This window comes from Natrix helvetica (genome assembly GCF_964273705.1).
Source record: "Natrix helvetica genome assembly, chromosome: 1".
NCBI classification, from domain to species: domain Eukaryota; kingdom Metazoa; phylum Chordata; class Lepidosauria; order Squamata; family Natricidae; genus Natrix; species Natrix helvetica.
This window is the reverse complement of record NC_138548.1, coordinates 260685524-260700582: the sequence shown is the minus strand read 5'-3', so window position 1 is coordinate 260700582 and position 15059 is coordinate 260685524. Positions and strand designations below refer to the sequence as shown.

Below are 15059 nucleotides of genomic sequence, written 5' to 3'. Positions count from 1 at the left end.
TATCGGCACAAATATGCTTTCTTATTTATTTACTTAATTATCTATTTCTTGTGTTTCTTTCAGTTTGTAATCAAAGTGGCTAATAATTAAAATACAAATAAAACATTGATGATCCTTTACGTCCCATGGTTCCCTCTGCTTAAATATAGAAACGTCTGTAGAGTCCCAGCTGATTATTGTTATCTCCTAGGCTTGATAGAAAGCTTAGAAATGCTTAAGAAACGTATCTGGAAACCTTGAGCTTCCATCTGTAGCCTTGAATAAAACTAGGATCTGTAGCGTGAATGGATTTTTGGGAAACATAAATGCTGCATACGGTATTACATATTCTAATACCCTTAATTACTGGCAGTTTGGTTTGAGATCACGACTTCTATTTGCCATTGTGCAAGTAAGCAGTTTGACATTGGGTTCTTGGAAGAGCGTAGCCTCATTTTGCCTACCTATTACAATCCTGAGAAAGAAACACTGGGAAAACAATAATTATTACATTGCCAGCCTGAATCCAGAATCTATGGTTTGTGTGGGGTGGCCACCCCTATTCTGAAGCATGTCTTTGCTTCAGAATTACTCCCCTTTTAAGGCTTTCTACTGTTACCTGGTGGCTTTCTTTGGATATGATGAAGAATTCGATGATTGAGCTCTAACACATGATGAGTCATGTATTTGTACTGTCTGATCCAGAGAAATGCCCTTATATTTCAGATCAACAATAGTAATTAGGCTAGCATGAAAAAACTAATTTTTATTATCCAAACTGAAACAAGTGTTGGGTTGACTTTTCATTTCTATCTGTCTGCTTCCTGGTTATCCTTTGGGTTTGTATTCACTTCTTATTGTCTTCTCTTTTTTTAGTGCTTTTGCCACCCTTGAGGAAGAAGCTTGCACAGAATTGGTCCCATATCTCAGTTTCATTCTGGATACTTTGGTTTTTGCTTTTGGAAAATACCAGCACAAGAATTTGCTGATCCTGTATGATGCAATTGGCACTCTGGCTGATTCTGTTGGACACCATCTCAACCAGCCGGTTAGTACATTTTTTCCTATTGGCAGCAGTGTCAGCAGAAACCGCTAGCATTCAATGACTGTGATTAGTTCAACTGTCTCCCTATTTCTTCCCACTTGAATACAATGTTATTAGTGCCAGGATTTTTGAATATAGGCAAATCCAGATTTTGAATTCTTTTGGGTTTTCTACTCAATAGGATGACATTAGGGGGAAAGGGATCTGCTACTTATATCTGTTTTCTTTAAAACAAAATCCCTAAATTAAATGTTCTTCCATAATAACATTTGAAGATAGTATAGGTAGGAATCGGACTCCAACAAAAGAGTGTAAGCCATAGTAGGGCGCCTCTTTTACAGTTCTTGGATTTCCACCAAACCTGTTTCCTTAATGCTAACGTCCCACCAAAGGGATTTCTGGAAAAGAAAAGCAGATAAGTATTCAGTTCATGACTGTTGACGCTCTTGACACTAGGAGATTTCCTAGTGACTAGAAGAACTTGATGGAAAGGGTTAGCTCACTGGAAGAGATCTTAACCTGTGTGCAGAAAATCACACACTTGGTCTTTACATCTTCAGTTAAAGGATCTTAAGGTATAGTCCAGGTTCTAAGGTAGAATAGACCAGGATTATGCAGTTTCTGAGATAACAGAGAGAAATATTTAGAAAAACAAATTCCCCCTTGAATCGAAGAATCTTTTGGGGGCCCTGGATAGAATGAATTTCAGAGTTCTTCCACATCAAAACAAAAATAGAAAACAAATTCCCCCTAATAATTAGAATCTTTATAGTTATGTTGAGTTTAGAGCAAGAAAAGAGCAATGTTATTGCCAATAACATTGTGGAATATGTAGAAGTTGGAAATCATTACTGTCTATTGCAAATCATTCAAAGTTTACCTTTAGCCCATTCTGAAAAACAGGTAGCCCTCAGATTTCAGTTGGGACTGGAATTTCCATTGTTAGGCGATGAGATTGTAATATGCGACTGCATCATTTAGGGATAGCACCCCTGCACTCTCAGTTGGCGTGTTTAACTGAAGCCCCTAGTCATTAGGTGAGGCAATTTCCTGCCACCTTTCCACAGTCAAGCACAACAGAGAAGCTAACAGGAAGTGGCAAGTCCCAGGCAGGCAGGTAAGTGGTGAAGGAGGGACCCAGGATGTATGGAGGAGTGTCAGGGAGAGTACGCAAGATTGCAGAAAGGGTTGGGAAGACAGTGCATGAGGGACACAGGATGGGGAAATTATATGAGGATTTGAGAGGATGCATAAGAGGTGAAATGTGGGTTGAGGAGGGTGTGTGAAGGTGCACAAAGAGATGTGCAAGAAGTGTGGTTTGGATGGTGCGGAGGAGTGCAGGTGTTGCAACACAAGTTGGAGAGAGTGCACAAGTTGGTGCCTGAATGGTGCATGTCAGGGAGGTTACAATGGCTATTTACAAAAGCCAAGGTGCTGGTTGCTGCAGATGTACAAGTGATACCAGCATGGCACAAGTACAGAGGGCTGAGGAAGGGTTTGCAGGTCAGGGAGACTTATTCCAGAGATCTATGACCTTCCCTCCCAGCTTCCCAATTAACTTTATGGGGAAGCAAGCAGGGAAGGTTGAAAATGATGATCACGTGATTGCAATGTGCCACAACTAGTTGTAAGTGTGAACTGGTTGCCAAGTGCTCAGGTTGCAATCATGACCATGAAAGTGCTGGGAATAGCCAGAACTCCAAGGACCAGTCATAGCCATCATTCATTTCATACCATTGCAACTTCAAAAAGTAGCTGAATGACTCGTAGGTTCAGATCTACCTGTAGACTGCATTGAACAGCTGGTGATCTGCCTCTGTATCAAGTGCATCAGGAAACTGGCCTTCCAGATGTTATTGAACTGCAGTTCAAAACAGCCATCAATAATGATGGGTATATGTGTGGCTTACTGTTTTTAGAAACAACCAAGGTGCTACAGGTTCCTACTTCAATTATACATAATGAAAGATTAATGGTAACATTCAGTTCCTTCCTGATCAGCTGCTTAATCACTTCTCTTAATTTACTTATTATAATCAAAATCTTAAAAGTCAGATCTTATGAGTAAGAAGTGAAATTTGTCCAGATCTTGTTTTCTCCGTCTGCTACTTGTGTTTTTAAAAGATGCCCCTATCAATGCAGTTGTTAGCATTTGCAAATCTGGTAAATATTATTCAATTAATTTGAGTTCTAGCAGAAATCCCAATGCCAGAAACATATATGACAAATTAAAATTGAGACTGTTTGAATCAATAATGGAGTTCTAAAGATTCTGGACTGATGCTTGCAATGGTTCCAACTGAAATGTGGTTGTAAGTTGCCTTATTTTTCCCAGGAATATATCCAAAAGTTAATGCCTCCACTGATCCAGAAATGGAATGAGCTGAAGGATGAGGATAAGGATCTTTTCCCCCTCCTAGAAGTAAGTAGCCAATCACATACTAATTATTTGGATGGATTTTAATCAAATGATTTGATTAATGTCCTTGTGCCTGAAAAATTGACCTATCTGATGCTCTGTTTAAAGATAAATGTCTTACCTTTGTCGGTAGGTCCTGCTCTCTGTAGGGCTACACCTTAGTGTGTCATTTTAGCAACTGGAGAGAAAACTGATATTTATTCTGATGTTTGATCTCAAATTCCTGATCTCAGTATTTAAGTACAGAAATGTACATGCAACATGATCTTTCATGCACTATCCATTCACTTCTACAGTGTTTGTCATCTGTAGCGACCGCTCTGCAAAGTGGCTTCCTACCATACTGTGAACCGGTCTATCAGCGCTGTGTAACACTTGTGCAGAAAACCTTGGCTCAAGCAATGGTATGGCAGTATTTTCTCAGCAGTACCTGAGAAATTTGTTCTAAATTCCCAAAACATGTTTCTGTTTTGTCATCACGGCTTGCTAGTGGATAAGAAGTAACAGAGCAGATTAATTCATCGTAAAAAAAATATTTGATCCATTAGTTGCCTGAATCTTAATTTGCCAGTCTATTGTTTTAGTGAGTGGGTGTACAGTTTTTCAATCCAAGAGCCATATTTGGTTTAGAGCGTGATGATGTGGGCTACATTCTGTAGAACAATGTGGAACAATGTGAAAATTCAAATATGAGTACGTTTAGATTTAACTGAAATACACTGAATAATTATTTTTTATTTGCAATGTCAAAAATTGCAATTCAGTGGAAATTTTTGGAGGGCTCCTGGGAGCTGCATATGATTGCAAGCTGTCTATCTCCTATAGTAGCAGAATTACTCTTTTCAATCTGCTCAAGAAAACTAGAAGTCTAATCACATTACTTTTTTTTTTTGCAATAAATTATTTTCCCCCCAACACAGATGTACAGTCAACACCCTGATCAGTATGAAGCACCTGATAAAGACTTCATGATAGTTGCTCTTGATCTGCTAAGTGGTTTAGCTGAAGGTCTTGGATGTCATGTTGAGCAGCTTGTGGCCCGTAGCAATATAATGACTCTACTGTTCCAGTGCATGCAAGTGAGTGAACATTTTACATGTTTGGCTGATTAGCCCAGAAATAGTTCTTCAGGGCTCAAAAAAAACACAAGGCTTGAATATTTCTTAAAATTCACACATTCGGTTTATGCATCATATTAGATCTTGTACTTCTATAGTTTTGTTCACTTTACTATGAACAAAATATTGTAATTAAAATAATAAATAGAACTTTTTTTCTCATACTTCTCCTACTTATAGGATACTATGCCAGAGGTTCGGCAAAGCTCCTTTGCACTCCTGGGAGATCTTACCAAAGCCTGTTTTATGCATGTCAAGCCATGCATAGGTAAGTACCCTTTTCCTGAAGTCTGCAAGTATTTATTATGATGGTAGCAGTCTCAGTATTGATGCTTTTCAAAATCCCAGGTAAGAAAAGCAAGAAATGTACATTGGTGGGAGAGGTCAGAAGGACATTATGTTAATTGCTAACATTGACTTGTATCTGATTTATGTTCCTATGCTCCTGATAAAAGATGATCTGTGGCATTTTCTTTGCCAGTTCTAATTCATAGTTGTTGGGACATTTTGAAAAGTACTGATTCCAGATATTTTCCTTTCTATTCCATTTAAAAGAAGCTCCCATTAGATAAAAGAAAGTTCAATTGAATGCAGGATGTTAACAACTAGTTCTTAACTAGAAAAAATATTAAAAAGAAAGTGATAACTGTCCCAGCTGGTTTTGTGTGGGCTGAGGACTCAAAAATGGCAGATACACAACTGATCTCTATTCTGGGTTTTGTGTTGCTAACACATAGAAGTAGATTAACAGATTAAAGAAAGGGATGATTTGATAAACTCAGTCATATTAGCTTTTAACAAGTACTGTAATACTGAAGGAAGGAGGGAGATGTACCAAATCAGTGGCTAAAACTTTGATAAAGATGATGCTGAAGTTATTACACATTTGAGACTTTAAACCGAAATGTTAAAGACAGCTGTTGTTTAGGCTAAAATGGAGCCTTCTATACCAACTCCATTTATTGGAGTTTTACAAAAATTATATTTAAAATTTACTGCTTCCAGATGAGCGCTAGAAAATCAGTGATCCAAATATTATAAATGCTACTTCTAACGTAGTTGAATACAGTGGGAGTTCAAAGGTAAGTATTCTGTACTGATCTTTTAGAACTAAGGCTAGGTTTTCTTAAAATAAAAGACAATGAGACATCTGAATTTTGCCAGTCCAGATCCAGAGCTACCTTACTAAACTAAGATTAGAAGATCTAAAACAGTGATGAGATTATCAATTCTTTCTGTATAGAACCTTTAATAATGGTTAGTTGCAGTCTGAGTGTTCTTTATTGTATTGATAATCAATGCTGAGTAAACGTATTTTCTCTTTAGCTGAATTCATGCCTATCTTAGGGACCAACCTGAATCCAGAATTCATTTCTGTGTGCAACAATGCTACTTGGGCAATTGGAGAAATATGCATGCAAATGGGTGAGTGTAAAAAGTACCCACACAAATATGGGTGGATAGACTACTACTTTGGAGTTGTATTCTTTTCTGGTTTTTATATGAGAACAATGTCTCTTTGGCATTTTAGGGTGAGATAGGCTTCTTGTTGCTTAGGTGATGTATTTCTTCATGAAAGCTATTGAAGTTGTGCTTTTTGATGTTTAATTCTGTTACTCCCCCAATGACATTTTCACTCTCACAGTCTTGAGCCATTGATGCAACTGTTGTTAATGATGGCTGTGATATATTTTGATATTTTGATAATATAATTTGTTGAGGTGTTGTCCCAATGCATGGAGACTTTGTGAGCCTCAGTGGGAAGAAACTATTGCAAATTCAATGCCACAAAGACCAAATGGCTGTAGATGTTGGAACCATCTAGATATGGGAACCGTACATCTTTATTCATGGATGGAATTGCATTTGTCCATTCAAGAGTAATGAAGCTCTTCTTGGACTTAAGAAACCGAAAAGGCCTTTGCAGAGCTCCATCTGGAGTATCAGTTGCATTCTTTCCTGGTTTGGGAGGGCCTTCCTGTGAAAACCACTCAGAAATTTTTCTTCTTCGTGAGCTGTGATGATTGCTAGTGTACTCCAGGTACAATTCAAGGAGGTGGTGATGGCCTAAAAAGCCCTAAATGGCATAGGGCTTGATTAATTATGAAACCATCTCTCTCCCATGGTTTCTTCCCATTTAGTAAAAACTGACAAAATGGGCATTCTCTGGGTCCCCTTAATAAACAGTGCCAGTTGTCAGGAAGCATGCCTTTCTGTGTCTTGATGCCTGCCATCTGAAATGGCATCCCTCCCTGAGATCTGAGTGGCTCCCACCCTAATGGCATTCTGGAAGCCCTTAAATATCAGGGTGTTCTCCCATGCTTGGGTTAGCTTAGATTGAACCCCTCGCTAGCTGTGCTTGCATGGTTTTTGATGGTGTACATCCAAATTCCCCATGTTCATTTGTTTGAATTTAACATTGTGAGTCAGCCTAGAGTTGGATGGTGCCAAAATCAAATAAATACATAAATAATAGCATCAATTTCTACTTTATCTATAGTTGTGGCCCACGTCTAATTGTAATAGGATCCCTTTTCGTATATTTGAATAATATATGGTGTTCTTAAGACTGATACCAGCTTTTCTGATTAATGAATCAAAATAATGTTGCTTCATGCATGAAGAAGCAGCAAGATGTTGAATTGGAAGACATTCAAATATGGAATCTAGATTTCTACAGTTAGGCATGACTCAGTTCACTAATTTCTTTTTATCAGGGGCTGAAATGCAACCATATGTTCAGATGGTACTGAATAATCTTGTGGAGATCATCAACAGACCAAATACTCCTAAAACTCTTCTGGAAAACACAGGTGGGTGGGCATTCTGATTCTTGTATTAAATGCATTTTCTGTTCTAGTGATAGCTATGATTGCTTACTAACGCAGAAATACAAATCTATTAATATTGATTAGACTTCATGGATAATCCTTTAATATGACTATCATTCAAGATTATGCTTTAACCACCAATTGAGAAGAAAATGAAGTTGATAATCTTTATGATCAAATCCAATTGGAAGAAAAAGAACTTAAAAGCAAGATGTGTTGCTTGTGATTGGAGACTAGAATGCCAATGTTGAAACACAAAGAAAATATTAAATAATATGGCTTAGAAAACTGAAATGAATCAGGGAACCAACTTATCAATATCTCTGTTCTAATTATTTCATGGCTGTCTTCAAACAATGGAAATAATGCCTCTATAGATGGATATTGGTGTGGGGGGAAAACTCCTGAAACTACTACTCACAGCCAGTAAAACAAACTGGTGGATCATTGAACAAATCAAATCAAAAGTTCTCACTCAACCAGACTCAAATTATCCTACTTCAGACACATTATGCGAACACCTAGCTCTCTAATGCTGAGAAAGGTAGAAGGGAAGGAGAAGAAGAGGACAACTAGCAGCAAGGGGGATGAAAATCAGTTACATGGTAATGAGTGCACCATTGGGAGATTGAAAGCACAGGTTAGGGATAGATCATCATGAAGGGAATCTGTAAGAAGAACTTCAAAATGACTTGATGACACATAATCATAATCAAATACAGGCTTTGTGTTTTCATGCAGGTGTTTTGAAAATATGATTGATTTAATTATAAAGGGAGCACATAATTATCAGATGGAAATGTGTTTAAACCTTGCACTTCTATATCCGTTTTCTTCATTAAAATTTCAATAATTTAAAAGAATTTATGACTTGCTAAAGGTTTAATGGAATTATAAAGCTGTATGCATTTATCAAATAGGGTTTTTTTTTCAATGAATGGCAGGTAACTAATTTGATAAGATGTACTTGTGTGGAACCATCGTTATATTACGTGCTTCAGTATATAGTAAAGCGAAAGTGGTATACTACCATATACCTCCATTGATTCTGTCCACCCATATCTTCTTACTACAAATTGATAAGATACTGCTTTGCTTTTGTGACAGATTTGTTTCTTTGTATTTTCTAGCCATCACAATTGGTCGCTTGGGCTATGTCTGTCCTCAGGAAGTAGCACCGATGTTGCAGCAGTTTATCAGACCTTGGTTAGTGTTTATGATGAGGCATAGAACAGACTTTGGGGCTTGCTTTTCAGGGGTTAAATCAGATTGGAGACGTCTCAAATTGTCAAGTATTTGATCCTCTAGAATTTTCATTCAGTTGTTTCTTTCTCTCAGTTGTGGTATTCCTGCAAAAAAAGCCTTTCTGAGCATTGCATACAATACTTTATATATGGAAAATATCACATAGCTAACACATTCTTTGCCATTGTAATTGCACAAGGCAGATATGCAATTCCAGTCTGATGGAATCTCTTGTCTGATGCAGCAGAACATTTGCCATTCATCTTGCTAGCCCTCCTTTTCCGTGACTGGTACCTGGCAGTTTTTAAATGGCTAGATTATTTGGCATTATTTTTAAAATCTACAGTTGAAATATATTTAATGTCACAGGTTTTTTTTTTAATCGGATATGTAAAGGAAAGTTCCTAAAATTAGCAGTATATAGAATTTAATTTTTTTGCTTGTGATCTCTAATGATCAGAGTTCAAATTTAATTACATTATTGTAATTGTATTGATATATGGTTACCGTATTTTTCGAACGCACCATGATTTTGAAGAGGTAAATTTAAAAAAAAAACATTTTTGCACTCTGCAGGCCTCCCAAACCCTCTGCATGCCTCATTTTTTGCCAAAAAAAGGGGCATGCAGAGGCTTTGGGAGGCTTTTAGAGTGCTGCTGGGGCAGGGGGTAGGAACAAAAAAGGGCCCATTTTTTGCCTGTTTTTGCCCTCCCCAGGAGCACTCCCAAACCCTCTACACGGCCTCCAAACCCTCTGCATGTCCATTTTTGCAAAGGGGGTAGGATTTCGGTAGGCCAAAAATGCTGTATTTAGTGTATGATATGAACCCAGATTTTCACCCTCTTTTTGGGGGGGAAATGGTGCATCTTATACTCCGAAAAATGCGGTATATTGTTAATAGTGTTGTGATGAATATTATAACAAATATGTGAATTTTGATTGTTTAAAACCAAGATACCACACTGTTCTGTGGAAAAGAAAAGCAGTATAAATTAAATAAAACATGAAAAAAAATGATCAGAGTTTAAAGTCCTGTATAAATAAGGATGCTGTGAATATTTATATGTAAATATATTAATGGAAGAATGTATACTTGGCAGAAACTGTGTAAGAAAACTGTTATGTGACTCTAATAAATCTGATAATTGTATCTGCCAAAAATATCAAGGTTGATCTTCCATATAGGCTCAATTTTAGTGTATAGTTTGGAAATGCATTGTTTTTGATCTTCCCTGCTTTCTTAATATATGGAAGATGTATTCTTGTTCATAGGTGTACATCTTTGAGGAACATTCGTGATAATGAAGAGAAGGACTCTGCTTTCCGTGGCATCTGTATGATGATTGGAGTAAACCCTGGTGGAGTTGTACAAGTAAATAAACTTTAAAGATTAAATTATTGTGCCTTGTTATATATGCTATCCCAGGCTGAACAAGAAGGTAGATCTTGGTCTATTGGTAAATATACTGTTAAAGTAATTAAGGCCATAGTAGTAATCAATTATGAAATAGATTTTTATATGAGGAGACAATTTTTAAATTTTACATGGGTTTCCTTTGCTAGACTCCAAATACAGACGTTTTTCTAGTTTTTCTAAAAAGATTAATCCTACTACCTTGAATTTTGCCAGCCTAATTCATAATAATCAGACATTTACTCGGTCCTGTGTAATTTTCCATTTGTTATGATTCTTCATTGCTCATTAATTGATGTTAGAGTTGGCTGTTCCCTTTCTATAGTATTTTCAGATGCTTATTAATATGTAGAAAACTTGTCAAAAACATCGTATATTACATATAGTAGTTCCACAAGATCTTTCTTAGCTTGAGGCAGGTTTGCCAGGTTTCTTAGCCCCATACTGGTTAGATTGTTGATTTCATACCCTATACTTTTGTAGAATGATAAATTTGATTTTGTCGTCTTGAGCTATAATCTGTCGTGAATGTTTTCTGAAGAATTCTCTTATTTTTGTAGGATTTTATTTTCTTTTGTGACGCTGTTGCTTCATGGGTGAGTCCAAAGGATGACCTGAGAGATATGTTTTATAAGGTAGGTCATCATCATAGGAAGAGGTTTATTTGGCAGTATATTTAGTACTCTTTATTTTAGAATTTGCTTTACTTTAGTAAGTTGATGTTATTTGTTTATATACTCATGTTGTTTTCTAACTTATATCTCTGAATTTTCTTTCCGAGTTTTTTGGAGGCTGTAGATTTTAGTAGTTCTGGTAATGCTAGCAATTTTATGTGAAAGATAGGGTTGTACTGATAAAGGTGTGGCTGTAATGGTGTGCCTTTTTCCTCTCCACCAATGTGTGATAATGATTTTTTTTTCAGATTCTCCATGGTTTCAAAGATCAAGTTGGGGAAGATAACTGGCAGCAGTTCTCAGAGCAGTTTCCTCCACTTCTGAAAGAGAGGCTTGCTGCATTCTATGGTGTTTAGGCGAAGCAGCAAAACCATACTTGGTGAGTCCCAAGAATGTTGAGTGAGATTATATCCCCACAATTGAAAAGAGAATGGGTAACTAAAAGGGGGTGGAGCATTTTTCAAAGAAATCTTGTCTCAAGGATGAGAAATTGAGAAGAAAGGGATGAATAGTCCAGCTTTAATCTTTAATCCATCCTGATTTTGAAGATCCAGCCTTTTTGTTTTACTTTATGCATTGGGATTAGGAAATATACCAAAAAGACTTTAATGTCCGCCATAACCAGTGGTATTGATTTTTATTGCTCCTGAATTGTGGCCAGTTTCCACTTCTGATTATGGCTGTATTAATTTAACTAATTAGTCTGCATGATGAACGTTAGGTAACTTTGATAAAATGAGTTTTGGAAATGGGTCAGTCTTGTGAATTCAATGTGTGTTATTAGCTACTTCTTTTTAATTCCAATACTCTTTTTCTTTCCTCAGGTTCCTGTGTGCGCTGGGAGGGATACTGGGAACTCGTCCATAACCCAGTGTTGCAGATCCCTGTTAATGGGGGGTTAGGGAGGACGGGAAGAGCATTGTGGGACATAAAATGACCGCTCCCCATCTCCTGAAATTTACAAAGTTGGGGGGGAGGGTGGGCCTCCATAACCAATTGAAACAAAAACCAGGGTATCTCAGTGGCAGAAGGAAAGGCCTCTTTATTCAGAGGCCATCATAGATGGAATGGGGTGGGGTGGGACTCGGCCCTGCGCTGAGAAATGGAGCAAACTTAAACTGCAACACTCTTGAGAAGGGGATCTAACTAGGGGCCATCATAAAGAACTAGCTAATAATAATAAAGGATAGGTTTAAGATGTTAAAAAGGATTTAAAAGCTACAGTGGTTTAAAGCCAGCTGATGAAGAGGGAAGGGTTAAAAAGTAATCCAAGGGGGTTATACTACTGTATATTTCCAGTCACTGGGATTCAAGAGATCAGCTATTCTTCACCTTTTCAAGACTGCATGGTGACCAAGAAGTAGATTAGCAAATCTGTGAGTAGCCCATAATGACTAAGTGTAAGCATTTTCATCTAGGAACCTTAAAGAAACCCACAAAATATTTTTGCTATAATAATTGCCGTGGCACTGTGTGCTAGAAGTGATGCTCAGTGCAAAGGCAGCCTATGACCTTGCAGGGACCTGCTAGCCATCTAGGGAGCAGTCTTTTTCATAAGAAATACTGTTGGAGAAGCATGTCTTCATTTTTTTTAAGATGCCACAGTGTAATGAGTCTTTTACCCTGTTGTTCAGCTGTTACTTTGTGACACTGCTATTACATTGCTTCAGTTGCAGGAGGCAGGAAGGAGCAAGGAGGGAAACTGAATTTCACCTGGGAATGATTACACAGGACAAACATGGGCAGAAAACAATGCATTTTTAAATGGCTCATGGCATACGTCCTGCACTCTTGATCAGAGTGGTATTTTACATGATGGTATTCACCATTCTGGCTTACAAAAGAAATAGTAAACATAACAAAGTACACAAGAATGATTAAATAGGGAACCCTCCATGATCAGTGAAAGCTTGTAGCTTTTGCTGCATACTTAATGGAGTTGCTGTCTTAAGAAATTCTTATCAGATCCAATTACATTATTCTCTGACAATGGGGGATTACTGAATGCTTTTAACATAGTTAAAGCCATAGATTTTTTAATAAGAAATGAACATGTTGAAGTAGAAGCCCATTTTCCCAAAGGCAGCTAGGATGTGGGGGAAAGGGAATACTGCTTCACTTAATGAAACACACTTTTTGGAAAAATGAGGAAAGCTTGAGGAGAGGTAATACTCAAAAGGAACATTCTGCAGAATAAACAAGGACAAGATTTGTGCAAAGCAGTGCTTGCCTACAGACAGCTTGGTAACAAGGAACAAGTGAGCTGAGCCACATCTCCAGCTTCTTAGCAGATCCCAATGGAACTTCGGCACCATCAGGATTAATAGCCAGACAACTAGGTTGAACTGTGCCTTGTATCCTGCATTGCTTCTGAGGGTGGTAAACAAAAGTGGTGAGACTACTTAGATGTTAAAGAAGATTTATGTGACAAAAAGGGCATCTCTTTCAGGGGTTAAAGTTATACTTTCTGACAGTAACTGATGGTGACACTCTCAGTACTGTGTATGGATTTTTAAAAGTGTATTTGTGAGATTGCCCAGTAACTTAAGCTTCACTGATACACCTATTTACATTTTTTCTTTTTATCTCTGGCCTCTGTTTCATATGTTAATAATGCTTGCAGTTCTTGGAATATGACATAGAACTTGCTGGGGCATTACCATTAAGGCCTTTGTGCCAGAAAATCATTTCATTTTGGAGATGGCACATACCTAGGTGAAAGCTGCTATTCTCATTTTTGGATCTGATTGTTAGGAGGTGGGGCATGCCCTTGCATCTCTGCATCTCCTCAAAAAAGGTCAACGAAACAATAATAAAATTGCAGATAGCAAACTTCCTGAATACATCTTTTTAATAGCATCAAACTTGAGCAGGTCTCTGAAAGCAATCGGCTAGTTCTTTGCATTTTAATTGTTTTATTACAAGTGTTCCTCCTTGTGCTGTATTCTCCTTGTCCTGGGGGGAGGGGGAGCAGAGATTCTATTGGTTTTTAAATGCATGGGAAAGAAATAAGCATATGTGGAGGTGGAATCCTGGCTTGTGCTTTGAAACCAAGTTTCCAGGAATATGAAAAGAAGGCTGTGAACTCTACCATCCAGTGAAGTTTAAGCTACTTGGCCTGACTGCCTCATGAAATGGAATTTGTCTTTTGTACAAGTGCTTCTAGTATTGCCTCCTGTTTGTTAATCCTGGATTTGTATATTTGTAAATGTGCCGTAATGTTTCCAATGGTGGAACTGCAGTGTACCTAGTGTTGAAGCAGCTGCTTGCACCTTGCTCAAATGAGATTTTTCTCATTTTTATGTATAATTTTTTGTCAACTAAAAAACAATTCCTGTGACTCCAGCTTCCTTGTTTCTGACACTTATTTTGTCTTAACTTGAATGTTTTTCATTGTATTTTCCAATGTAGTGATTTGGTGCTGTTCGTCCCCCCTCCAGCCCTCCCAAATTCTAATGCTCAACTTTTATTAATTTTTCCCTTGAACTGCCTTGTTGAAGATAATATTTCTGTGGAGGATGAGATACTATCTTTTCAAGTAACTTCAGTTCGTTGGTAAAAATATTTGCATTTTCAAGTTATAATACAATTTATGGTAGAATGAAACACTTTTTGGAAAGAGGCACTTGAGTAATGTGGAATTAGAACTATACACAAACTCAAGATTATTTCCTTTCTAATACAGCTGTATGTGCTAGTGAAGCTGCTGGAGCCTTTTGATAACCATTATTTTGCAATGAGATCAGGAGAAGATAACTAGATTTATGCAAATTCTCAGGCTTTCAGAAAAGAGGAAAATTAGAGGTCACAATAACTATCTTGTGCTGTATCCTTAAAACCAGAAAGCTTAAACCTTCCTATCACTTGGACTTGAGGTACTAAATGTACCTAGCATGGCTAATACAATTATACACCAGAACTTTAGCCACTAGCCAATTTTCTGACAAGATTTTGTGTTTCATCTATATTATAGATTTGTTACTACACAAGTCAACTGTACTACACAATTTACTAACTCTTTTATCTTTCTGGACAAGGTTGTCCTTTAAACTAGATGATAATTATACATGTGTAATGTTTAGTTACCAAAACACATTTCAGTTACATAATTCATTTAAACAAAAGTAAAAGGATTGTATATTTTATGCATGCACTTGCAGAACATAACTATACGAAATACTTGAACGTGCACATAACTTCATACATTTGTGTTCATACACATAGTCTAAAAACCTTACAAAGCAATCCTGCCCTGCTGAATTTTCAATTGTCTTAATCCTCGTCGAGAAGTTGAACAGTCGTTTTGTTAATAGAAAATGTAAAAGAATGTTTTT

At 37.2% G+C, this 15059-nt stretch overlaps 1 protein-coding gene across 1 annotated transcript in view; it reads left to right on the top strand.

Annotated features, from left to right (window-relative positions):
* TNPO2 (transportin 2) overlaps positions 1-14070 on the top strand; it is a 30754-nt gene extending 16684 nt beyond the window's left edge. The window contains exons 14-25 of the mRNA XM_081943429.1: positions 856-1027; positions 3360-3446; positions 3740-3847; positions 4364-4522; positions 4742-4829; positions 5888-5986; positions 7279-7374; positions 8523-8598; positions 9910-10009; positions 10612-10686; positions 10974-11104; positions 11550-14070. Coding sequence (XP_081799555.1) covers positions 856-1027; positions 3360-3446; positions 3740-3847; positions 4364-4522; positions 4742-4829; positions 5888-5986; positions 7279-7374; positions 8523-8598; positions 9910-10009; positions 10612-10686; positions 10974-11081 — 1168 coding nt within the window. The 3' untranslated portion in view covers positions 11082-11104; positions 11550-14070. The remainder of the gene's footprint in view (positions 1-855; positions 1028-3359; positions 3447-3739; positions 3848-4363; positions 4523-4741; positions 4830-5887; positions 5987-7278; positions 7375-8522; positions 8599-9909; positions 10010-10611; positions 10687-10973; positions 11105-11549) is intronic.
* Positions 14071-15059: the final 989 nt, after the last annotated feature.